This window comes from Pan paniscus, chromosome 8 (assembly GCF_029289425.2).
Source record: "Pan paniscus chromosome 8, NHGRI_mPanPan1-v2.0_pri, whole genome shotgun sequence".
Taxonomy (NCBI): domain Eukaryota; kingdom Metazoa; phylum Chordata; class Mammalia; order Primates; family Hominidae; genus Pan; species Pan paniscus.
Genome location: NC_073257.2, coordinates 114,736,489 through 114,762,093, shown reverse-complemented (window position 1 = coordinate 114,762,093; position 25,605 = coordinate 114,736,489). Strand labels below are relative to the sequence as shown.

At 43.0% G+C, this 25,605-nt stretch overlaps 2 protein-coding genes and 1 non-coding gene across 6 annotated transcripts in view; all 3 read right to left on the bottom strand.

The window, feature by feature from the left end:
• Positions 1 to 7,837, bottom strand: part of AS3MT (arsenite methyltransferase) — a 34,663-nt gene extending 26,826 nt beyond the window's left edge. For 2 of the 3 annotated variants that reach the window (XM_055093339.2, XM_063607874.1), the window contains exons 1-5: positions 7,160 to 7,837; positions 6,907 to 6,947; positions 4,182 to 4,332; positions 3,547 to 3,683; positions 2,117 to 2,186 (exon numbers count right to left, since the gene is read on the bottom strand). In XM_055093339.2, the coding sequence (XP_054949314.1) occupies positions 2,117 to 2,186; positions 3,547 to 3,683; positions 4,182 to 4,332; positions 6,907 to 6,947; positions 7,160 to 7,255 (495 nt within the window). In that variant the 5' untranslated portion in view covers positions 7,256 to 7,837. Of the gene's footprint in view, positions 1 to 2,116; positions 2,187 to 3,546; positions 3,684 to 4,181; positions 4,333 to 6,540; positions 6,669 to 6,906; positions 6,948 to 7,159 lie in introns of all 3 variants that reach the window. The other variant, XM_008950863.3, reaches the window with a different exon arrangement.
• A 323-nt stretch (positions 7,838 to 8,160) lies between these two features.
• LOC112441024 (U6 spliceosomal RNA) lies at positions 8,161 to 8,265 on the bottom strand. Its single transcript, XR_003029008.1, has one exon. It is a non-coding gene; the product is annotated as a U6 spliceosomal RNA (small nuclear RNA).
• Positions 8,266 to 12,461: 4,196 nt separating this feature from the next.
• Positions 12,462 to 22,654, bottom strand: BORCS7 (BLOC-1 related complex subunit 7). 2 transcript variants are annotated; one of them, XM_063607875.1, is made up of 6 exons: positions 22,432 to 22,654; positions 16,277 to 16,339; positions 16,129 to 16,172; positions 14,491 to 14,511; positions 13,738 to 13,797; positions 12,462 to 12,945 (listed from the first exon to the last, which is right to left on the bottom strand). In XM_063607875.1, exons 1-5 carry the CDS (start codon positions 22,570 to 22,572, stop codon positions 13,746 to 13,748), a joined length of 321 nt encoding a protein of 106 aa, XP_063463945.1. In that variant the 5' UTR covers positions 22,573 to 22,654; the 3' UTR covers positions 12,462 to 12,945; positions 13,738 to 13,745. The 2 variants fall into 2 exon arrangements, with proteins under 2 accessions (XP_063463945.1, XP_003825579.3); XM_003825531.6 differs by having other exon boundaries at positions 12,462 to 13,797; positions 22,432 to 22,653.
• Between the last annotated feature and the right edge of the window lie 2,951 nt (positions 22,655 to 25,605).

The following is a 25,605-nucleotide window of genomic DNA, read 5'->3' as shown; positions in this document are numbered from 1 at the left end:
TTTTTTTTCCTCCCAGTGGCTTATCCAACAGGTAATAAAATCACATTCTAAGAGTGTCTGTCTCCTAAATAAAGATTTTCAGGTTACTTACATTTAAATTTTTAGCCAATCTGAACCAAAAGCAGCCCCAGGTCATTGTAGAACTAACAGAGGATATAATCCTCTTAAGAGGATAATCTTTTATCTCTTAAGAATGGTATAACTTTGCCAGGTATGATGGCTCAGGCCTCTAATCCCAATGACTCAGGAGGCCGAAGTGGGAGGCTTGCTGGAGGAGAGCAGTTTGAGACTAGCCTTGGCAACACAGCAAGACCCTCTCTCCTATATAGAAATTTAAAAATTAGCTGGGCATGGTGGCATGTGCCTGGAGTCCTAGCTACTCAAGAGGATTGTTTGAACCCAGGAGTTAGAGGGTACAGTGAATGTCACTATCTGTACCCTCTAACTCAGGAGTTAGAGGGTACAGATAGTGACACTGCATTCCAGCCTGGGTGACAGCAAGACCCCATTTCTATTAAAAAATATAACTTTTTGTAATATTGTTATTTACTTTTATAACAACACATTATATCTTTAAAATATTATCCTTAAAATGTAAGGCAAATGAGTGATCAGGGACTTAACATTTTATTTAGCTAATTTCAAAAACCTGGAAACCTGGAGATCTAGATTCTATAATAGTGTTTCTACCTTTTATAAGTACATTTTTGGTGGAGACAGTGAACTGGCGTGTAAAATGACATACTAACAAAGACATCACTAAATCATTAAATCATTTCTATATAGATATTTGTATTTGAGTTCTATGACAGCTTTGTAAACCAAAAATCTCAAAAATATGTTGTCAATTTAAAAAAAAATTTTGGCCAGGCACAGCGGCTCATGCCTGTAATCCCAGCACTTTGGGAGGCTGAGGCGGATCATGAGATCAGGAGTTCGAGACCAGCCTGACCAATATGGTGAAATCTTGTCTCTACTAAAAGTACAAAAATTAGCTGGGCATGGTGGCACATGCCTGTAGTCCCAGCTACTAGGGAGGCTGAGGCAGAAGAATTGTTTGAACCCAGGAGGCAGAGGTTGTAGTGAGATGAAATCCTGCCACTGCACTACAGCCTGGGCAGCAAAGTGAGACTCCATCTCAAAAAAAAAACATTTTTTTTAGAGGCAGGGATCACACTATATTGCCCAAGCTGGACACAAACTCCAGAGCTCAAGCAATCCTCTTGCCTCAGCATCCAAGTAGCTGGGAGTACAGGCATGTACCACCCACCCAGCTAGAATCTTTTTTTTTTTTTTTTTTTGAGATGGAGTCTCGCTCTGTCTCCCAGGCTGGAGTGCAGTGGCACGATCCTGGCTCACTGCAACCTCTGACTTCTGGGTTCAAGTTATTCTCCTACCTCAGCCTCCCGAGGAGCTGGGATTACAGGCACGCACCACCACACCCAGCTAATTTTTGTATTTTTAGTAGAGACAGGGTTTCTCCATGTTGGCCAAGCTGGTCTCAAACTCCTGACCTCAGGTGATCTGCCCGCCTCGGCCTCCCACAGCGCTGGGATTACAGGTGTGAGCTACTGCACCCGGCTGAATATCTCATCTACTATCATGAAGATACACATCTCATGATACAATGAAGGCTGTGGAGCTCCTGCAAGCTTTCCTTTTAGAAAGTAGTTAATGTAAAAGTTCCATCTTCTGTAACTTCCCAAAGATCTGAAATCATGACAGATAAGAAATCAGAAGCCCTGAGAAACACTGTACATGCTAGAAGAGAGTATATTCAAAGCAATCATTAGTAGTCAGTGCAAAGATTCCTATAGCTCCACAGATGCTCTTCTAGGATCATGTACAGCAGCAAATAGGAGAGACAATCAAGAAAGCAAATACCTTAACACATTCAGTGACAACTGTCACCTCGGATTTACTACCTTTTGCAACCTGAGAGGGAAAGTAATCCATATCCGGGGTATTCCTGCCCCTTCCCCCTTTTGCCACCCCTTATTCATTTAATGGATAAATTAAGAGAATTTGAGCTCTTAGTTCAAGGGGGAACAAACAAGACTTAACCCATCAGCTCTCACTGATGTTCAAAGATAATTTATCTCACTCTCCTCCTCACCTTCAGCACCCGATATGCCTCTTGAAGCACTTGTTGTTTATCAGGCACAAGGTTAATAACACAGTTTGATCTAAAAGAGAACAGATGAAATGTTGAGCAAATCTTCACAATACTCAGAGATCTGCAAATCCTTTCAGACCCTAAAGGTGGTTCCCACCGTTCTGTCAAAGCTACCCCATTCTTATTGCCTCCCTCCTCTCTTTCTAATGCCTTCAACTAAGCTTTTCCCCAAGATCAGAGACAGAGTGCTTAAAATCTCAATAAATTGTTAGCAAGTTTGAATGTGCAGAAAATAACATCAGGCATGATTCTTACTTGTTTCTGTCCTGATGTTCACCATGTAACAAGATGAAACCTCAGACCAGATGCCTACTGCACAAGGCATTTCTTTCTTTTTTTTTTCCCCCCCGAGAGGATGTTTCACTCCTGTTGCCCAGGCTAGAGTACAATGGCGCAATCTCGGCTCATTGCAACCTCCACCTCCCGGGTTCAAGTGATTCTCCTGCCTCAGCCTCCCAAATAGCTGGGATTACAGGCGTGTGCCACCACACCCAGCTAATTTTTGTATTTTTAGTAGAGACGGGGTTTCGCCATGTTGTTCAAGCTGGTCTCGAATTCCTGACCTCGTGATCCACCTGCCTCGGCCTCCCAAAATGCTGGGATTATAGGCGTGAGCCACCGCCCCCGGCCGGCACAAGGCATTTCTTATGCTTCATGTAAACAGGCTATGTTCCTCAAAGGCAGCTGTCACTTGGGCATGATTTGACAATAACAACTTGAGGGAAAAAAGGAAATAGAATCCTATAATTTACCATGAAAATATTATGAAAGATACAGGTCAGCATGTATTGTAGGAGCAAACTTAGTGGTCCTGCTGGTCTTTTGGGTTCATTGGTTTGTGGTTAAGTTTCAAGTAAGTTCCCTCTTGGTCTGGTGTGTTCTGCTGCTGGTGAGCTCCAGCAGCTCAAACCAGCTCTCTCCCGTCAGTAAGCCATGCTAAGTTTAGTTTAACACCCTAAATGAGAGTCAATTCAGCAAACAGTAATGGTGACATCTCTGTGTTCAAAAGGAAATGAGGGCTGGGCACAGTGGCTCACACCTGTAATCCCAGCACTTTGGGAGGTGGAAGCGGGTGGATCACCTGAGATCAGGAGTTTGAGACCAGCCTGGCCAACATGGTGAAACCCTGTCTCTACTAAAAGAAGATTTTAAAAATTAGCTGGGTGTGGTAGCGTGTGCCTATAATCCCAGCTACTTGGGAGGCTGAGGCACGAGAATCAGTTGAACCTGGGAGGCAGAGGTTATAGTGAGCTGACAATGGGCCACTGCACTCTGGCCTGGGTGACAGAGCGAGAGTCCATCTCAAAAAATAATAATAATAATAATAAAGAAAATGGGCTATAGTCATAACAGTAAGAATATAGACCTACACAACAATATCATGGCTCTCATTCTTGATTCCAGCCCCTCCCAACTTCTCAATGTAGCCATGAATAAAAGTCACATTAGATGCCTGGAAGCCATATTTTTCCATGTGATAGTCAAGATACTTTTCAGCCACTTCCACCTAAAGTAAGAAAAATATAGTTTTGATAATATTTTGAAAAAAATACATGACTTTTTCCTAAAAATTTCCTATCACTAACAGAATATACTTCCCCTAGATTATTTTGGATAAACATACAAGATTCCTGTGGACACGTAGGATATGCTACAACCTGGGACATAAACTCCCTGCTGCCCGTGCAGTTTGGCTTGAATAAACTCCTCATTCAATAACAAAATCTTTCAGGATAGATGGCAGCAAGAAGGGAAAGATCAAAGTCCACTCTATCGTCACGATATTCATATCAGAGCAAACCTCCGACTCTTGTGTTCACCCAGAACAGCCCCTAATTGTTCAAGCTATCAGTTTCCAAGACAGGAAGCACTAGTGGCACAAATGAGCATTGCTAACTAGAAGCTTTCTTAAATTATCCTTGAAGAACCACGAAGAAAACAACTTTATTTTTCAAAGAATGCTTTTGAGAATCTTTTTCTCCTTGTCTTCCAAATCATGCCTCACCTGGCCTTTGGTCATGTCTATTCCGGTCACGTGTCCCTTTTCACCAACCAGCTGGCTAAGTACATAGCAATCTCTGCCACTTCCACTACCCAGATCCAAAATCCAGCAGTTTTCTAGATGCTCAGGGATCACCAGACCACAGCCATAATATCTGGGAAATGGAAAACACATATTTTTTCCCTGGAGACTGTAAGACATGAAACCACTAAATCTTATACATACTTCCCTCCTCCCACCCTTCCTTCCTTCCTTCCTTCCTTCCTTCCTTCCTTCCTTCCTTCCTTCTTTCTTGCATCATTCACTCATACTTCTGATGTTTAGTCTCCACTGAACTGGACACCCATGAAGGCTGGGACTGTATCTGCTTTACCACAGTATTGTTGGGCATGTGCTAGGCACTAAGACTTCATAAGCCACCTAAAATAATGTGTTCAGGCCAGGCGCGGTGGCTCACGCCTATAATCACAGCACTTTGGGAGGTCAAGGCAGGCGGATCGCTTGAGGCAAGGAGTTGGAGACCAGCCTGGCCAACATAGTGAAACCCTGTCTCTACTAAAAATACCAAAAAATCAGCTGGGCACGGTAGCAGGTACCTGTAATCCCAGCTCCTCGGGAGGCTGAGGCAGGAGAATGGCTTGAACCCAGGAGGCAGAGGTTGCAGTGAGCAGAGATGGCGCCACTGCACTCCAGCCTAAGAGACAGAGTGAGACTCCGTCTCAAAAATCAATAAATAAAATAAAATAATGTGTTGAATAAATACATTTAATCATTAGCTGAGCTTCTAATTCAGGCCCAGGACTGCACTAGTTATTGAGGAAAAAATGTAAGGTTTCTGTCCCATAGGCGTTTTTTGTTTTGATTTATTTCGTTTTGTTTTGTTTGAGACGGAGTCTTGCCCTGTCACCCAGGCTGGAGTGCAGTGGCTCGAACTCAGCTCACTGCAAGCTCCGCCTCCCAGGTTCACGCCGTTCTCCTGCCTCAGCCTCCCCAGCAGCTGAGACTACAGGCGCGCGCCGCCACGCCCGGATAATATTTTTGTATTTTTAGTAGAGACGGGGTTTCACCATGTTAGCCAGGATGGTCTCGATCTCCTGACCTCGTGATCCTCCTGCCTTGGCCTCCCAAAGTGCTGGGACTACAGGCGTGAGCCAACGCACCAGGCCAATATTTTGTATTTTTAGTAGAGACGGGGTTTCACCATGATAGCCAGGATGGTCTCGATCTCCTGGCCTCGTGATCCTCCCGCCTCGGCCTCCCAAAGTGCTGGGATTACAGACATAAGCCACCACCCCCGGCCTTTTGTTTTGTTTTGTTTTGTTTTGACTGAGTTTTGCTCTGTTGCCCAGGCTGGAGTGCAGTGGCGCAATCTCCGCTCACTGCGACCTCCGCCTTCCACGTTCAAGTGATTCTCCTCCCTCAGCCTCCCAAGTAGCTGGGACTACAGGCGTGCCCCACTACACCCAGCTAATTTTTGTATTTTTAGTAGAGACGGGGTTTCACTATGTTGACCAGGTCGATCTTGAACTTCTGACCTCAAGTGATCTACCTGCCTTGGCCTCCCAAGTTCTGGGATGACAGACGTGAGCCACCGCTCCCCGCCGCGTAGGTGTATTTAAGAGGCGAGATAAAACATCGTGCACAGAAAACACTTCCCATGATTTACGGACAGACCAAGTGACAGAGTGCTGTGGCAGTTTGGGGAAGAGGCCGCTCAAGGATTAGAGAAGGCTCCATGCAGTAGGTGGGACAGCAGCGTGGTGCTGGATGCGCAGGGTTGGGAAGGAGAAAGAAAAGGGAAGACTTTCCAAATTGGTGACTGCCGGCTGGGCAGGCAGTGCTGATGGAGTGAGGAAGGGAAGGGTCAAAAGGGCCAAGGTTGATTAGTGGGTGCTGAACTGCGCATATCTTGAATGGCAGATCCAGTGAGTGTGACTGTATTCTGTGAGCATGGGTAGGGACTACAGAGTGTTCACACTGGAGGTTCTTTTTTTTGGGGGGGGGGGCAATTTTTTAAAAATACGCATTTATTTTAGAGATGCATCTGGCTATGTTGACCAAGCTGGAGTGCAGTGGCTATTCACATCCCGGATCGCACACTACAGCCTGTAACTTCTGGGCTCACGCGATCCTCTGCCTCAGCCTCCCAAGCACTTGGGACTACAGGCTCACTGGCGCGCCCAGATTCATCGGAGGTTCTTAGAGCAGTAAGATGATGGGTGCTGAGATTTAGGATTTTTACAATAGACAAGGCAAGCTGATGGGTTGGTGGCTACGGGTTAATTCCCTAGTGACCTGCATCATTATCTTTTGGGAAAACTGCTGTTTGGGGTCTTCCTGGGGACAGCACAGGGCACTCTACCTTAGGGCTACTTCTTCGTGTACATTTTGCAAGGCTTCCCGGATGTGCTTGGGGACCGGCCTGGCTGTGGTGACACAGCCGTTGGTCTGGAGGTCTGCCGATCTCTTCAGCACCTGCCCGTAGTAGGTCTGACCCAGCGTCCCACAGTGGAGTGAGGGGTAGAGAGGGAGAAGAGCTGTGACTGCAGCGCGAGGGCTCCGTCACCACCTCCACCTCCACTTGGCCGACCTCAGTTCCCTGGAAAGGTCGAAGCCTAGACCCTGCCCTACCCCGACTCCAGGAGTCCCGGGGGACAGGGTGCGGGCCAGGCCAGACTTCCATTAGCCTAGGCTCCACTTGGGCCATTCCAGGCCCTACAGCTCTCACCTGCACGTCCTTCTGTATCTCAGCGTCACGAGGTGCAGCCACTGTAGGGAGCGGGAAAGTTAGTTGAAAGGAAGAGGGTGCTGAGGGACGGGCATGAGGGAGGGGGCCAGTAAAGGGCAGGCAGCGGGCCGAGGGGTGCGGGGAGGACAAAGGTCTCGAGACACAGCTCGGGGGAGGCGCTCGCGTTCCCGCCTTGCGGGGGCCCAGGGAAGGGGCTGGGGGCTGGGGCGGGGCGCCCAGGGCGCGAACTCACTGTCTCCTCGGCCTGCGACTCGGGACGGCGGGCTCCCGCAGCCGGCTCCTGTGCCGAGGCCCCGCCCAGGCTGGCAGGCTTGCTCCGCCCGCCCATCCCGCTCCAGCCCCTCGCTCCGGCGCCCACCGCCTGACCCGCTGTTCCACTGTCATCCGCGCTGCTCTACAGGCTTTCCAACCAGGAGGTCGGTATCAGCATCCCCCTTGTTCGCTCCACCGCGATTTTCACGGATAAATCTCGTACTCTGCTTTAAATAAACACTCACCTATATAATGATCTTCCCCCCTCCCCCTTTTTGGGAATAGAATCATCTTTTCTCGATCTGTTTTTTAAAGTCAAGTTTGTTGAGATATAATTCACATTCCGTGAAATCCATCTTTCTTCAGTGTGCAGTTCTGTGAACTCTGGCAAACGTATATACATCACCAAAACTGAGACCAAAATAGCTCTGGCCCACAAGTTTCTTCGTGCCTCTTTGTAGTAAATTCCCTCTTCCCACCCCTAGCTCCTGTGCAACCACAGATGTTTTCCCTCCCTATAGTTCTGCCTTTTCTAGAATGTCACACAGATGGAACCATTAACAGTATGTAGCTGTTCCCAGTCTATTTTGGGTTGTATTTAGGAAAGCAACTTTGCTAAATTTATTTTCACCTATAGTAATTTTTGGTCAAGTCACATGTATTTTCTAGGTATTGTCACTTCATCTTGCAGAAAGTTTTTTTTTAATTTTTAAATTTTTTTGAGACGGTCTCTGTTACCCAGGCCCAACCTCCTGGCTCAAGCGATCCTCCTGCCTCAGCCTCCCAAGTACCTTGGATTACAGGCGTGCACCACCACACCTGGTTAATTTTTGTATTTTTTTATAGAGACGGGATTTCACCATGTTGTCCAGGCTGGTCTCCAACTCCTGGGTTCAAGCAATCCGCCCGCCTCAGCCTCCCAAAGTGTTTGGATTACAGGCATGAGCCACAGTGCCAGGCCCAAAAGTATTTTTTGTTTTTTTAAATATGGAACACTTCACGAATTTGTATGTCATCCTTGCACAGGGGCCATGCAAATCTTCTCTATCGTTCCAACTGTAATATATGTGCTGCTGAAGTGAGCACCTGAAAGTATTTTTTAATTATTTTTACTTCCACAATTATATGTGTATATCTTGTTTCCTTTTGTGATTGTAACAAGCATTTCTCTTTTTATAATTTAAATTAAAAAAAAAATTTTAGAGTCAGGGTCTCAACTCTGTGGCCCAAGCTTAGCGTCACTGCGCAATCATCTCTGGATCCTTCAACTCTGGCCTCAGGCCATCCTCCCTCCTCAGCCTCCCCAGTAGCTGGGACTACAGGTGCAAGCCACCATGCCCAGCTTGTAACGATCATTTCTATTCATTAGGACAGTAAGGAAACAGGGAGATCCAAGTGAAAGGATATCTAAATGGATGAAGTAGACTCCTTCATTCATTTTTCAATCTCAATTGCCAATAATACAAAAATCTGGTTGATATCCAGCTAGTAAATTTTCATCTTCTCTGATGTCAATTAGTTGTTACAAATTAATAGAAAGGTGGTGTCTTTTATATTTTTAACAAATTAACCCCATGGAAATAATCCTTGTTGGAATATTTCTACAGCTTGGAATATTTCCAACTAGTATATGTATAAAACTTAGTGTTTTTATAAGTATCACTTAGTTTTTGGGCAATCATAGAATGGTGAAAACACTCCTAAATATTAGTTTTCAAAATATTCTCTTCATAAAATGAGCTCCTTTAGAAAAGCAGTTACCTTCTCATAGTTAAAATGATATCTTTATCTTAAAAGGGCAGATTAGTGAGAGGTCAAGGAAAGGGCTGTATCATTTTTCTCTTGTGCTTGTTATCTTTAATTTATGGTTTACTTACAAGAATCATTTGACAATCCTTTTTTTTTTTTTTTTTTTTTTTTTGAGACAGAGTTTCGCTCTTGTTGCCCAAGCTGGAGCGCAATGGCGCAATCTCGGCTCACTGCAACCTCTGCCTCCCCGGTTCAAGCGATTCTCCTGCCTCAGCCTCCCAAGTAGCTGGAATTACAGGCATGCACTACCATGCCTGGCTAATTTGTATTTTTAGTAGAGACAGGGTTTCACCATGTTGGCCAGGCTGGTCTCGAACTCCTGATCTCAAGTGATCCGCCTGCCTCTGCCTCCTAAAAGTGCTGGGATTCCAGGCGTGAGCCACCACACCTGGCCAACAATCCTTAAATCTACCTATTCACACACAGATAAACTGCAATAAAACAAACCGTCAACTTAAATTGAGTTATTCTCACTTTTCCTCCATGGTGTCTGGTGTGGGGGCTAATTTTGGACCAGACTGTGACCATCAATCATTCTGATTGGTCAGTGCCTCACCACAGGTTTTGTGGGGTTTTTTGTTTTTTTGTTTTACTATCACCCCTGCTAAATGACAGGAATGCTATATATCTGTATACTGCGTAGAAGAAATTAGGACTCTCACATCAAGTCATATTTTAAATATTGGCAAAAGCTTTTTTATTTTTTCGAGACAGAGTCTCGCTCTGTCACCCAGGCTGGAGTGCAGTGGCAGGATCTCAGCTCACTGCAAGCTCCGCCTCCCGGGTTCATGCCATTCTACTGCCTCACCTCCCGAATAGCTGGGACTACAGGCGCCTGCCACCACGCCCAGCTAATTTTTTGTATTTTTAGTAGAGACGGGGTTTCACTGTGTTAGCCAGGACGGTCTCAATCTCCAGACCTCGTGATCTGCCCGCCTCGGCCTCCCAAAGTGCTGGGATTACAGGCGTGAGCCACCACGCCCAGCCTCACAAAAGCTAATTTTTTTAAGATAAAAAACTAACATACATAGAAATTTTCTTCCCTACCCTTTAACGGAGGCCTGTGCACACCATCACACATTCTATCTTGGAAGCTACTGGAGTGACAATTCCAGGATTATCCAGAAAGGCAGATTTTGGTTCATTACACAGAACCATCTTTCAAGAAGTGGAGATTTCCAAAAGGATCAGCACTCCTAAGTAAAGGATTCCCCAAATATGAGAAGCAGAAGCAGATGAATGACTGGATGATGGCTCACCTGAGATGCAGAAGCAGGGGCAAATGGACTGGATTCAGCTACTTCCAAGATCCTTTCCTTTTCTAAGAGCTCTTTAGTATTATGTTGAAGACTAGTAATGAAGGTGGCACCCTTGTTTCTATGCATAAGGAAACTAACAGGTAATAGAGCCAGACTAGTAGTCAAAAGACCTACCATCAAGCTCAGTGACCTTGGGTAAGTCATTTCATCTTCCTGGCTGTGTTTTTTTCATCTGTAAAACATGGGGCCAGAATTTAATAACTTTTAAGGCCCCATACAGCTCTAATATTCTGGGGTTATATGACTCTTCTTCATCAAATATTATGTTGGGTTTTAAAACATACCCTTTTAAAAAATTCTTTTAAGTTTTTTTGAAATAGAAAGTGTATTTTAAATGCCTTTTTGGTATATATTATAGTGATAAAAGATTTTATTATTTCTTATTAATGTAATGTGTTTTGTAACTATTACATCAACTTTGAAATTCTGGAGTTACATGAACAATTATTCAAAATATTTCTCTATTCAGTTTTCTAAGATTTTATTCGGATTTTTGCATCTATACTCATAAAAAAATCACCTACATTATCTTACATCCTCTTGCATCATCTTTCTTACATAATTTTATTTTTAAAATGAAAATCCCATTTACTTCATTAAATGAATTAGTGTCTTATCATTTTCTATATTTTGGGAGTATAGGGGTTTTTCGTTTTGTTTTGTTTTGTTTTTTGAGATGGAGTCTTGCTCTGCCACCCAGGCTGGAGTGCAGTGGCTCGATCTCGGCTCACTGCAACCTCTGCCTCCTGGGTTCAAGCAATTCTCCTGTCTCAGCCTCCTGAGTAGCTGGGATTACAGGCATGTGCCACCATGCCTGGTTAATTTTTGTATTTTTTAAGTAGAGACGGGGTTTCACCATGTTGGCCAGGCTGGTCTCGAACTCCTGACCCTCTGATCTGCCTGCCTCGGCCTCCCAAAGTGGTGGGATTACAGGCGTGAGCCACCACGCCTGGCCAGGAGTATATGTTCTTTGACAGTTTGGAAAAGTCTCATGAAAGCTTTCACAAGCAAATGCCATTTTAATTGGTTATTCTTAGTTTGTGGGTTATTTCTCATAACCAATCTGGAATATTCTCTGTTAAAAGTGTCAGTTTCATAATTTTTTATCTTTATAAGGAGCTGGGCATATATTAATCACATTTTTTGCAGCAAACTGATAACTCTTTTCAAATCTCATTGATTTTATATATTGCCTATTCAATTACGAATTTACTAATTTGTACTTTTCTGGCTGAGCTGACACTTTACCCATTTAATCTACAAGAACTACTTAATACTTTTTATTTTTTCTAATTTGTTATTTTTTTCTAATTTGTTTAGTTTTATTATTTCCATTTCCATTCTTTCTAAATTCTAACTATATACCCCTTAAAAAAAAAAAATTTCCACTCTATCCCTAATACAGGGATTTAAAGCATGCTTATTTTCTTATAGTACTGCTTTGGTATTATCACACAAATTTTCTTTTATGGCATTTGAACATTTGTTATTTTAAAAATATTATCTTCCGGCACAACCTCTACAACTTAGACGTTATTTAGTGAAGTATTTTTTCCATGTTTTTGATCACCATTTAATTCTATGTATGTTGTTTATTTCCATAAAAAAACAAACCATCAAATAATGTATACATTTCCACCTGTTCTCACATTTCTGGCTACTTTTGTTTCATGTATTTTGTTACGATGTTCTCTAGTGACTAAATTCAGTACAAATACGTTTTCATTATTTAATATAAATTTTATCTTATATTTACTATTAAAATTTTGATTGTGAAAGGTATTAATATTTTATCACATACAATGTAAGCAATCACTGCTTCTTTAACATTTGTTCCAGCATGAAGAAAACTTAGACCATCCTTTCATTTTAATTTTTTTCTAACTTAAGTATTTCTTTGCTTCTTGTAATGACTGCACTTAGCTTTGTTTTCTAAATTAGTGGTCTTTTCAAAGGTACATTGAGTCCATCTGTATTTAATAATACTGCAATTATTAATACATGTTTATAGAATTAGTACATAAATTAATGCTTTTTCAGATCCTTCACATCTAGCTTTTTTACCTTAAGTTAATATCCATATGTATGAGAAATAAACATAATCTGATAACGCTTAGTTAACTTGATGATTGGACAATAACAATATGAACTATATTGGATTCACTGTTACTTCCTCTTTATTCCTGCAGTGAAAACAATATTTTCTCATGTCAGATTTCTCTCAATCTCTTAGTCAATGAAGACCTGAACTACAACAATATAGAGTCCCATTTTAAATTCAAACAAAGATATTTAGGTTTGACAACAGACTCATGGTAATGTCATTTAAAAAGATGGATCCAATGAACACAGACAAACATCAAAGTTTTCACCATGGCACAAACCTCTGCCACAATCACTCATAATAATTCAACTGCCTTCATATTTGGCAGTAACGTCATGCAAGTGAATTTGCTGATGATTAGCAAAATTACAAAATGAAAGTCAAGGTCACTTAATCAAGAATTACAGCAACAAAGAAATTCTAGGAATGCAGGTCAAGGCAAGAGGCTGCAGCTGGCCTGATAATGATACCACTTGCCTAATGTTCATTTAGGAATTTGCTATCACAAATAAAACACGTATCTCCTCTGAGTTACTAGAACAGAAAAGGAAACAATCAGGTATTACTTATCACCATTATATGACCATGAAATTAAAATATTTCCTTAATAATGATTAAGAGAAAAAAATCATTCTCATGTGTTCATAATAGAAGCTCTATTTCTGAATTTAAAACACTACTCAGTATTTGCTTAAGTACTGAAATTTAGACAATATAGCTTTTGACATATTAAAAGTTCTATAGGAAAAACTAAGACCTCTTAATTTTGCTTTAATATCAAACTAAACAGAGCAGATGAAAAAATTCAATAAGAGCATGGGTTAATCCGATTCAAGAAGTGCTTCCAAAATTCAACCACCTCGCTTCTTCTTAGGAGAAACTGTACATCAACACAGAACTTTTCTTTTTTCTTTTTTCTTTTTTGGAGATGGAATCTCACTCTGTCGCCCAGGCTGGAGTGCAGTGGCGCCATCTTGGCTCACTGCAACCTCCACCTCCCGGGTTCAAGCGATTCTCCTGCCTCAGCTTCCCGAGTAGCTGGGATTACAGGCGCCCGCCACCACGCCCAGCTAATTCTTTGTATTTTTAGTAGAGACGGGGTTTCACCATCTTGGCCAGGCGGTCTCGAACTCCTGACCTCGTGATCCACCCGCCTCGGCCTCCCAAAGTGCTGAGATTACAGGCGTGAGCTACCGCGCCCGGCCCTAACACAGAACTTTTCTAACTTAACTTTGGGAGAAGAAAATAGAAAACCAAACCCAGAGGACAGCTGTGTAAGGTATTTACTCCTCAGCATTAGGCAAAGGAGTCCTACAGCACTCTTACATGTCATTCTATTTCAACAGATGATTCAACTGGTCCTGTAGATCCGATGACTGTTCAACACTAGAAATTAGAATAGAGACAGGGTTTATCTGAAATGAGCAATAATAAAGACATCTTTGTACAACTATTTACAAATTTTTTTTTTCCCATTACAGACAGAGTCTCACTATGCTGCACAAGGCAATCTCAAACTCTGGGCTCAAGCAATCCTCCAGCCTCAGCCTTCCAAAGTCCTGCAATTACAGGCATGAGCCAGCCACTACACCTGTCCTGTACAAGCTATCTGTACTTTAATGCATAAATACTGTTGCATGTAAATCAAAATTTATATTGGTCCAGTTGTGTCCCAGAAGTGTTTAAACTCTGAAGAAAGGTTTGCAAAGCCAATTAGCAATGTAAACAATGTTGCAAGGGACAAATTTAATCCATTTTAGAAAACAAGGCTGTTTAATGGTTTTTGCACATTTACTCTGCTTAATGAATATTACCAATGTAAAAGGTTTTCTACTCCTTAAGATTGGTCTCTATACCCCATAACTTTTAGAAAGTTTTACTATTAATAGCAGTGAGTTGAGTTACTGCACACCTTTGAAATATGCTGTATCTTTAAATCCCAAGTGAGTATCCCAGAGCATATTTCAATTTGAGGGCAGGTGTCAACCAGGGTTTTGTATTGATTCTGGACCCAGCAGTATAAATCCCCCCAGCCTGCTTCAGTTGGTTCCCTACTCCTCTACCTTTGGGGTTACTTACTTCTTCTGAATAGCTTCTTGCCTAAATCAGAAAAGGAAAGAGGAAAATACACGTAAGTGAACTAGTAGAAGTTTCATTTATGACCAGATAATACATATAGGCAGAAGAAATTTCAGCTTATGTCACATTCTGTATTTCTGTCCATCCTACCCTAAGATTGTGCTATTGAACAGGGATTCCTGAGTGCAGAGCTGCTGAAAAGATGGAATCTAAACCCAAACAGATAGTAACACTCTCCCAGAGTGAGAAATGTGGTTCAACAAACTACATGCATGGCTTAAAATTAGTCTGTGTATATGGAATCAAATGGTCACATACCTAATACCTAATATGTAGATACCCAAAGAATGACTAATGATTATGACAAACATTAGCTATTTAAATATCGAAGAGTGAAATTCCTAACCATATATATATAGTTTGTTTGCTTTTGTTTTTGTTTTTTTGTTTTTTTTGAGACAGAGTCTCACTCTGTCGCCAGGATGGAGTGGAGTGGTGCCCGATCTCAGCTCACTGCCATTTCCGTCTCCCGGGCTCAAGCAGTTCTCCTGCCTCAGCCTCCCGAGTAGCTGGGATTACAGGTGTGTGCCACCACACCCGGCTAATTTTTGTATTTTTAGTAGAGACGGGGTTTTGCCGTGTTGGCCAGGCTAATCTAGAACTCCTGACCTCAGGTGATCCACCTGCCTCAGCCTCCCAAAGTGCTGGAATTACAGGCATGAGCCACTGTGCCCAGCCTCTTTTTTTTTTTTTTTTTTTTCTGGAGACAGAGTTTCACTTTTGTCACCCTGGCTAGAGTGCAGAGGTGCAATCTCCACTCACTGCAAACTCCACCTCCCAGGTTCAAGCAATTCTCACGCTTCAGCCTCCTGAGTAGCTGGGATTACAGGCACCCACCACCACACCCGGCTACTTTTTTGTATCTTTAGTAGAGACGGGGTTTCACCATGTTGGCCAGGCTGGTCTTGAACTCCTGATCTCAGGTGATCCGCCCTCCTCGGCCTCCCAAAGTGCTGGGATTACAGGTGTGAGCCACCACGCCCAGCCCCAACCATAGATTTCTAAGAGGTACATAAGTATAATATCAGTACATAAAATATAAAACAACATGAAATAAGATGAAGAGCAAATTATAATGGAGAAAGGGGGGGTCTTATATTTCAAAATTCCCTACATGATTTATATGTAGCAGGTGCCACAGTTACCTATGTACCATGTAGGATACAGGTATGTTATACTTGATTCCCTAGTAGAGGACCCAACTTAACTTCCCAGAAGAGACCTTGGGCACAGTCAGTCATCAAATACTGATGAACAGCCTCACAGGTGCCAAGTACAGTGCTAGCATGGTCCTGGCACGAGCCCTGCCTTTACAGGGTTTATAGTCTCTCTCTGAGGAGCCCTCAATTTAACATGGGGAGGTTCATAAAGGGTGGACTCTGCTCCTGATTCTCATCCTTTACCCCCACTTCTTCTGTAGTCTCAGGCATCTTTGCCATCGAGAAAAGTCATCCTTGGCCACCCCCACCTTTACTCCCACTCTGGCCTCCACAGGAAAGTGCTGAAGCACAAAGTCCATGAAAGCAGACCAGGGATAATGATTCTGCAGCAAACAGTTGCTGGAGGGGGCATACTCACTGGTATTGAAGATGTGTTGTTATTATTGCCATCTTCCTTAAACTCTGCATAAAAAAGAGAGAGAGAAATAGAACATTTCCACTTTCCTGTGGCCACACAAACCATATACATAAACCCAAATCATTAAAAAAAAAAAGTTGTTTCTTACATCTTCTGAGTGCAAGATGGCATCTTCCTGGAGTACCATGTTTCGAGCTGCCTGACCTAGCAGCTGGAAGACAAAAATAAAATGGTAATAATCAAAATTCCCAAACTTCCTGTAATCTTCTCTTTGCAGCTGTTACACTACTACCCTCTCTCCTCTCCCACTCCTCCACCCTATACAACCACAAACACTCAAAATTTAATGAAGGATAATTTTCTATTTGTTCATGTTGAAAATTCATTTCATTGGCACTATGGCAGTTCTGGCACGGACCCGACATCTGTTTCAAAGGCCACTGCCTGAGAAATCAAGTGCTTCCTAACTGCTGGGCTGTTGGCACAGTGTATTCATTAAGTGCTAAGAGAAGTCTGCAAAAAAACTTTGGCTCCACAAGTCCAGTGAGAGAACATGACTCTTAATTCTTTAAAGGCAGATTTGAGATTTGGGGTTGTTTGAAAGTAGTAAAGATGCAAGAGTTAGAATGGGGCTGAAAAGGACAGAGGAATACAGCTATTTAGAAATGAAATAAGAGAAGGCCAGGTGCGGTGGCTCATGCCCGTAATCTCAGCACTTCGGGAGGCCAAGGTGGGTGGATCACTTGAGGTCAGGAGTTTAAGACCAGCCTGGGCAACATGGTGAAACCCCACTCTACCGAAAAATACAAGTTAGCTGGGCATGGTGGCTGCGCTTGTAATCCCAGCTACTCGGGAGGCTGAGGTGGGAGAATTGCTTGAACCCAGGAGGCGAAAGTTGCAGTGAGCCAAGATCGCACCACTGTACTCCAGCCTGGGCGACAAAGCAAGACCCTGTCTCAAAAAAAAAAAAGAAAAGAAAAATGGAATAAGAGAAACAGTGGGGGGTGTGGGGAAGCCATGAGGAGAAGCTCAGGGCTTAAAATGGGGAACCACCCCATAAAAGATGACCAGACAGGGCTGGGAAAAAGAAAAGAAAGGAGATGGCCAGGTGCGGTGGCTCACGCCTGTAATCCCAGCACTTTCGGAGGCCGAGGCAGGCAATCACCTGAGATCAGGAGTTCAAGACCAGCCTGGCCAACATGGCAAAACCCCTTTACCAAAATTACAAAAATTAGCCAGGCATGGTGGCACGTGCCTGTAATCCCAGTTATTCAGGAGGCTGAGGCAGGAGAATCTCTTGAACTTGGGAGGCAGAGGTTGCAGTGAGCCGAGATCGCACCATTGCACTCCAGCCTGGCAACAGAGTGAGACTCTGTCTCAAAAAAAAAAAAAAGAAAAGAAAAGAAAAGAAAGGAGAAATGTGCAGGCAGAATTTAATGAGGTTACTGAGTTTAATGGGTCCTGAGTCCAAAAGAGAAAAGCAGAGCTTGGATTTGGCTGGATGGTCTACAGTCAAGGAGAGCTGACCGCATTAGCACTGAGAGGCAAGCAGAGACCAACAGAGATTTCTGGCCTAATACTGCACCCTGCTCCTGGCATACCTAAATCCAGCCAAGTAAAAGGAGCTACTGTTATGTGTATCCTACCGGCCCTTCCCTGTTCTCTTGGGTCAGGGAGACTCTAGTGAAAAGGGTAGCGTGACTTCAAAGTAACTAGGATTGCCAGATTTCTTCCCCAACCCAGGGCAACTTTATTTAAAGTTTTAAAGTTAGTAACCCTTTCTGGATGTCTAAAGTCAAAACAATAAAATAGGATTTTCCATCTCTGTCCCTTTCTTTCCCTGTTCTCTCCCCCACATGCAAAACTATTTTTTTATTTTTTAATTTTCATTTTTTTGAAACAGGGTATCACTCTGTCACCCAGGCTGGAGTGCAGTGATGCAATCTTGGCTCACTGCAACCTCCGCATCCCAGATTCAAGAGATTCTCCTGCAGCAGCCTCCTGAGTAGCTGGGATTATAGGTACATGCCACCACGCTCACCTAATTTTTATATTTTTAGTAGAGACGAGGTTTCACCGTGTTGGCCAGGCTGGTCTCAAACTCCCATCCTCAGGTGATCCACCCGCCTCAGCCTCCCAAAGTACTGGGATTACAGGCATGAGCCCCTACACCCAGCCCGATGCATAACTATTTTTATTAGCTTTGTGGTTTTCTTTCCATTGTTCCTTTTTAAACAATGGACACATGTATTTATTTTCCTCCATACCACCTTCCTACTTAAAATGTAACATACTATGTGTACTTGTTTACACCTTGCTCTCTCTCTCTCTCGCTCTCTCTCTCTCTCTCTCTCTATATATATATATTTTTTTTTTTGAGACATGGTCTCACTCTGTCACCCAGGCTGGAGCGCAGTGGCACCATCACTGTTCACTGAAGCCTCAACCTCCCGGACTCAGGTGATCCTTCCACCTTAGCCTCCAGAGTAGCTGGGACTACAAGTGCATGCCACCATGCGCAGATAGTTTTTTGTATTTTTTTGTAGAGATGGGGTTTTGCCATGTTGCCCAAGCTGGTTTCAAACTCCTGGGCTCAAGTGATTTGCCTGCCTCAGCCTCCCAAAGTGCTGGGATTATAAGCATGAGCCACCGTGCCCAGCCTACACCTTGCTGTTTTCACTTTGCAATAGATCCCTGAGGGTTATCTGCAGCAATACATATTGAATCTCCTATTCAATTGCTATCTCCTAATGAATCCATTGCTCTTTTACAACTGCAGAGTACCACACTCTACAGGTGACCATAACATTATTCAGTCAGTTCTCTGCTGACGGATTTGGAGGCTGTTCCCAGTCTTTTGCCACGGTAAGTAGTGGTACAAAAAATTCTCAAATCTTGGATCTTATCTCATAGCTTTTACTGTTACAAATATCTCCTATCTTTGCATCTTTTTGCCAGCATATGTTTGGGATGGACTCACAGGACTGTGATTTGTGACTGTGGGGTTTTAATTTTGCTACATATTGCCAAATTCCTCTCCTTTAGGGCTGTACCACTTTGCATTCCCACCAACAATTATGAGAGTACCTGTTCCTCCTGTGGCTACTTTTAAGGGAAAACTTCAAACTCCTATAGATGGGAGATGGTGACTTACAAACCGATGGCAGAAAAAAAAGGGTTCTAACAATCTACTTCATTCACTTACTCATTTAATAAACATTTGTTGAGTGTTTAACATATGCCCTTACTCTGGTTAAGAGTGATAACGGGGCTCAGAATCTGGAGGGGTTACAAAGGGAACATAGGCACTTAAATCACCTTATGGTAAGTGCTGATGGGGAAGCATTGGCTGCTCCGGGAGCATGTAGTGGGGCAGGAGTGTCTAACTGATTACAGGGGTAGGTGTTCAGGAAAGGTCCCTAAAAGAAGTGACTTCTAATCTGAGACTTAAAAGTTAGGGTTTAGAATTCATCTTTGTGTGTAATTCTAGAGAAAAATGGCATGATCCATTTTTCTGTTTTAGAAATGTGGTAAGCAGGTGGACTAGAGTGGGGAATGAGGCAGAGAGATTGGTTAGGATGACATAGCAGTACTCTAAGCAAGGAATGAGGATGGCCTGAAACACAGAAGTAGCCGAGAAGAAAAGAAACAAAGGATTTGTGAGACATTTAGAAAACAGACTCGATGGGAGTTGTGGTTGCCTTGAAGGCAGGGGCTGTTGTAATGTAAAGCCAAGGCTTTTCCTTGATATATTCATTGGCATTCTGCATCACTTTCCTACATAAACAGACCAGACACATAACATACCATCTGAGATTTCTAGTTTTGCTTTCTTTAAAATGGAAGAACATCTTGAATACACCTGTAAAACAATCTTCACTACAGAATCTTTTTAGATTTCTATAAATTTTTCTCCTAGGCTTTTACCATTAACTTGTTCATAATTAACTCAATAACAATTTGTCTTAGCTACTCATCTTCAACAAGTGTTTCTGATTTTCAACTTAGTTTTCATAGCAATAGCAACCCTCTTTTTTGGTACTCATATTTCATTTTTCGTATTATTTCATTAAATTACGTAGTTGCAACTGTAAGCATAAGTGCCATACACACATTTAAAAAATTGTTTTCATTCTTTTTTTTTTTCCTTTTTTTACAGAGACAAGATATCACTATGTGGCCCAGGCTGGTCTCAAACCCCTGGGCTTAAGCAATCCTGCCTCGGCCTCCCAAAGTGTTAGGATTACAGGCATGAGCCACTGCGCCCAGCCCACAGACACATGATGTTTAGAAAAAAACACAACGGACCCTCACTAAGCACACAACTCAAATGGAGGAGGAGAAGCGCAGGCATGCAAGAGACAAGCCTATGAGTCATAACCACTCATCATGCTGTGGGCAAATGTCAGTGTGTTTCTCCTCACAGGCTCTCTCCCCAGAGACCCCTTCCCTGATCATCTGTTTAAGATTAACCCTTTCGACCGGGTGTGGTGGCTCATGCCTGTAATCCCAGCACTTTGGGGGGCCAAAGCGGGAAGGATCACTTGAGGTCAGGAGTTTGAGACCAGCCTGGCCAACATGGTGAAACCCCATCTCTACTAAAAACACAAAAATTAGCTGGGTGTGGTGGCAGGCGCCTATAATCCCAGCTACTCAGGAGGCTGAGGCAGGAGAATCGCTTGAACCCAGGAGGCGGAGGTTGCAGTGAGCCCGAGATCGGGCCACTGCACTTTAGCCTGGGTGACAGAGCTAGTGGGACTCCTCCTCTGTCTCAAAACAAACAAACAAACAAACAAAGATTAACCCTTTCATCACTCTCTATTCCCAGATTAATTTTGCTTCACAGGATTTACCACCACCTGATTTTTTTCTGTTTCACTTGTTTATCGTCTGTCTCTTCACTAAAATGTAAACTTCCCAAGTAGAAGGATTTAGTTTTGTTTATTCTGTGTACCTAGAGCAGTTCCTGGCACATAGCAGACACCCAATAAGTATTTGTTAAATGAATACTGTGGAATGAGTGTTTTACACATGAAATTCTCAGTTAATCAAACAAAATAGCTATGTGGAGACTGCTCAAGAAGCAATGCTGCCAGGAGCGGTGGCTCACACCTGTAATCCCAGCACTTTGGAAGGCTGATGCAGGCAGATCATGAGGTCAAGAGTTCGAGACCAGCCTGGCCAACATGGTGAAACCCCATCTCTACTAAGAATACAAAAATAGCCAGGTGTGGTGGTGCATGCCTGTAATCCCAGCTACTCAGGAGGCTGAGGCGGGAGAATCACTTGAACCCAGGAGGCGGAAGTTGCAGTGAGCCAAGATCACACCACTACACTCCAGCCTGGCGACAGAGCTAGACTCTGTCTCAAAAAAAAAAAAAAGGAAAAGTACTTCCTTCAATTAGTCATTCTAAAGACTTCATGAATTAAACTCCATAAAAGACAACAGTGTCTAGCACATATAAAATGCTAAATAAATGTACGTTTATTATGATGAATATGTTGAATATTTACAGGTGGTTAACTATAAACACCTCTACTTGAAAATATATATAATATATATTACATATATTATATATAATATATACGTATATATTATATATAATATACGTATATTATATATAATATATACGTATATATTATATATAATATACGTATATTATATATAATATACGTATATTATATATAATATACGTATATTATATATAATATATACGTATATTATATATAATATATACGTATATTATATATAATATACGTATATTATATATAATATATACGTATATTATATATAATATATACGTATATTATATATAATATATACGTATATATTATATAATACGTAATATATAATACTTATATATATAATTCGCCTCCCAGGTTCAAGCAATTCTCCTGCCTCAGCCTCCCAAGTAACTGGGATTACAGGCATGTGCCACCACGCTCGGCTATATATTTTTTTAATTATTATTATTTTTTAGTAGAGACGGGGGTTTCTCCATGATTGTCAGGCTAGTTTCGAACTCCCGACCTCAGGTGATCCGCCCGCCTCGGCCTCCCAAAAAGCTGTTTTAAAGCACAGGTTCCCATGGCATCGCTTCTTCCCCCAACCCTCACACACTGTCCCTAACCAAAGAGACTGCACACCCCAGAATGCAACACGCGCCTCCGCGAAGAAGACCTACTCATAGCAAGTACTTCACAGCCTACAATTCCCAAGATGCAACGCGACCTCCTTCCCACAGCAACGAAAGACTGCGACTCCCCGGACTATCAGGCCGGGAGAGTCCACTTCCAGCTCACCTCGGAGCTCCGGGAGCCTTTCAGCACCTGCTTGGTGAGCGCGATTACGTCAGTACCACAGGTGGTCACCTTCTCCGTGAGAAGCCCCTTCACGGACTGACCGAACCGCGCTTGAGACTCTGGCGTTCCAGTCGCCATCATTTCAGTTAGCGAACGGTTGCGCACTGACGATGGTGAGTCGCCGGGGCCAAAAGACAAGCAAAGCGGAAGGAAAAGAGGCGTCTCTTCCTCCATGGGAAAAGGAAGGGACGCATGCGCCTGATGGAGGTTGACCTTTGCTCACTAAACTCATGAACTATTCATTGATATCCTGAGGAAAACAGGGTCCAGGCAAACATCTCTGGAGGGGATAGAGGACAGTTTCATTGACTCTATGGTTCAGAATCGGAAAGCCTGCGGCAGGGCATGGCGGCTCACGCCTGAAATCCCAGCCCTTTGGGAGACCCAGGCAGGAGGATCACCTGAGCCTGAGAGTTCCAGACCACCCTGGGCAACATAGCGAAACTCCATCTCTTTAAAAATAAAATAAAATTAAAATTAATACAAATAATTAAAAAGAATCAGAAGGCCCGGATTACAGTCCCAATGCTACCATTTAGTAGTGTGTGGCTGCAAATTACTCAGCTTCTGTCTTATATTCCTCATCTGTTAAACAGAAGTAATAACGTTTCCAAGGGGTTATGAGAATATCATTCCATTCATATATATATACACATATATATACACATATATACACATATATACACATATATACATATATATACACATATATATATACATATATTTTTTTTTTCCCCAGAGTCTTGCTCTGTCGCCTAGGCCTTTTTTTGATTAATTGAGACAAGGGGCCAGGCGTGGTGGCTCACGCCTGTAATCCCAACACTTTGAAAGGCCAAGGTGGATCACTTGAGGTCAGGAGTTCAAGGCCAACCTATCCATATGGTGACACACCTGTAGTCCCAGCACTTTGGGAGGCCGAGGCAGAAGGGTCACTCGAGGCCAGGAGTTCAGTATCAGCAGCCTGGGCAACATAGCGATAACTTGTCTCATTTAATTTAATTTTATTTTATTTTTTATTTTTTTTGAGATGGAGTCTCGCTTTGTTGCCCAGGCTGGAGTGCAGTGGCTCGATCTCAGCTCACTGCAACATCCGCCTCCTGAGTTCAAGTGATTCTCCTGCCTCAGCCTCCCAAGTAGCTGGGATTACAGGTGCTTGCCACCAGGCCCGGCTAATTTTTGTTTTTTTAGTAGAGATAGGGTTTCACCATGTTGGCCAGGCTGATCTCAAATTCCTGACATCTAATGATCCACCAGCCTTGGCCTTCCAAAATGGTGGGATTACAGGCGTGAGCCACTGCACCTGGCCTCATTCCATTCAATTTTAACAAACATTTCATGAACTAAATACCAGACACTGTACTAGGCTGGGGATAGAGAAAGAAATGAAATACAGTTCTTGTCTCTGTGGAACTCCCAGGCTGATGAGGCAGATAGGCCTGTAAACAAATGAAGAAGGAAAAACAATCTAATAGAAAAATTGGCAAAAGGCACAAGTAGGCAATTCAAAAAAAAAAATCAACTGGCTGATAAATGTGAAAAATGCTCAACATCACTAGTAATTTTTATTGATAACCTCTTTATTGTATTAATACCAAACTGATGGTAACCACCTTGTAAGTGAATTAATATGTAAAATATTTCAAGTAGGCCAGGTGCCGTGGCTCACGCCTGTAATCCCAGCACTTTGGGAAGTTGAGGCGGGAGGATCACCTGAGGTCAGGAGTTCGAGACCAGCCTGCCCAACATGGTGGAACCCTGTCTCTACTAAAAATACAAAAATTAGCCGGGCGTGGTGGTGGGCACCTGTAGTCCCAGCTACTCTGGAGGCTGAGGCAGGAGAATTTCTTGAACCCGGGAGGCAGAGGTTGCAGTGAGCCGAGATCATGCCACTGTATTCCAGCCTAGGCGACAGAGTGAGACTCCGTCTCAAAAAAAAAATAAAATATTTCAAGTAGCTCCATTTCTTTTTTAGTTAATTAATAAAAGATGTGAGAATGTTATTATATTGAAAATTTTGTTCAAAATTACCTGTATTCAATATCAACATTACTTCCTCTTCCAAGTGTCTAGATTCATATGTCTCCGTTGAATCTCATTTACTGTTTACTTTTTGTCCTTAATAAACTTTATTGAGTTTATGTGCATGAATTTATGTTATAATTTATGTACAATAACGACATTATTTTTTGAGATGGAGTCTTGCTTTGTCACCCAGGCTGGAGTGCAGTGGCACGCTCTTGGCTCACTGCAACCTTTGCCTCCCTGGTTCAAGCAATTCTCCTGCCTCAGCCTCCCGAGTAGCTGGGATTACAGGTGCCCACTATCACGCCCGGCTAATTTTTGTATTTTTAGTAGAGACGGGTTTCACCATGTTGGCTAGGCTGGTCTTGAACTCCTGACCTCAGGTGATCCACCTGCCTTGGCCTCCCAAAGTGCTGGGATTACAGGCATTGAGCCACCACGCCCGGCCTGCACAATAACCACATTCTTTAAAGTGTACGATTTGATGAGTGCGACAGATGTATACATCTGTGAACCACCACCACTATTAAGATACAGAACAAGGTGGGAGCAGTAGCTCATGCCTGTATTCCCAGCACTTTGGGAGGCCGAGGCAGAAAGATTGCTTGAGGCCAGGAGTTCAATATCAGCAGCCTGGGCAACATAGCGATAACTTGTCTCATTTTATTTATTTATTTTTATTATTTATTTACTTTATTTTGAGACGGAGTCTTGCCCTGTCACCCAGGCTAGAGTACACGGGTGTGATCTTGGCTCACTGCAATCTCCGCCTCCCGGGTTCAAGCGATTCTCCTGCCTCAGCCTCCCAAGTAGCTGGGACTACAGGTACGCACCATCGCGCCCGGCTAATTTTTGTATTTTTAGTAGAGGTGGGGTTTCACCATGTTGGCCAGGTTGGTCTTGAACTCCTGACCTCATGATCTGCCCACCTTGGCCTCCCAAAGTGCTGGGATTACAGACATGAGCCACCATGCCCGGCCCCTTGTCTCAATTAAAAAAAAAAAAAAAAAGATGCAAAACATTTCATCACCCTCAGAAGTTTCCAAGTGCCCTTTAAAGTCCATCTCTCCTTCTCTGTCTCACCCAGGCAAC

Excerpts from the sequence above, each read along its gene's own strand:
- BORCS7 (XM_063607875.1), bottom strand. The coding sequence starts at position 22,572 with ATGATGGCGACTGGAACGCCAGAGTCTCAAGCGCGGTTCGGTCAGTCC. Across the intron at positions 16,340-22,431 it reads AAGGCTCCCGGAGCTCCGAG|CTGCTAGGTCAGGCAGCTCG; the intron begins GTGAGCTGGAAG and ends TTTGTCTTCCAG. Across the intron at positions 16,173-16,276 it reads CCATCTTGCACTCAGAAGAT|AGTTTAAGGAAGATGGCAAT; the intron begins GTAAGAAACAAC and ends TTTTTTATGCAG.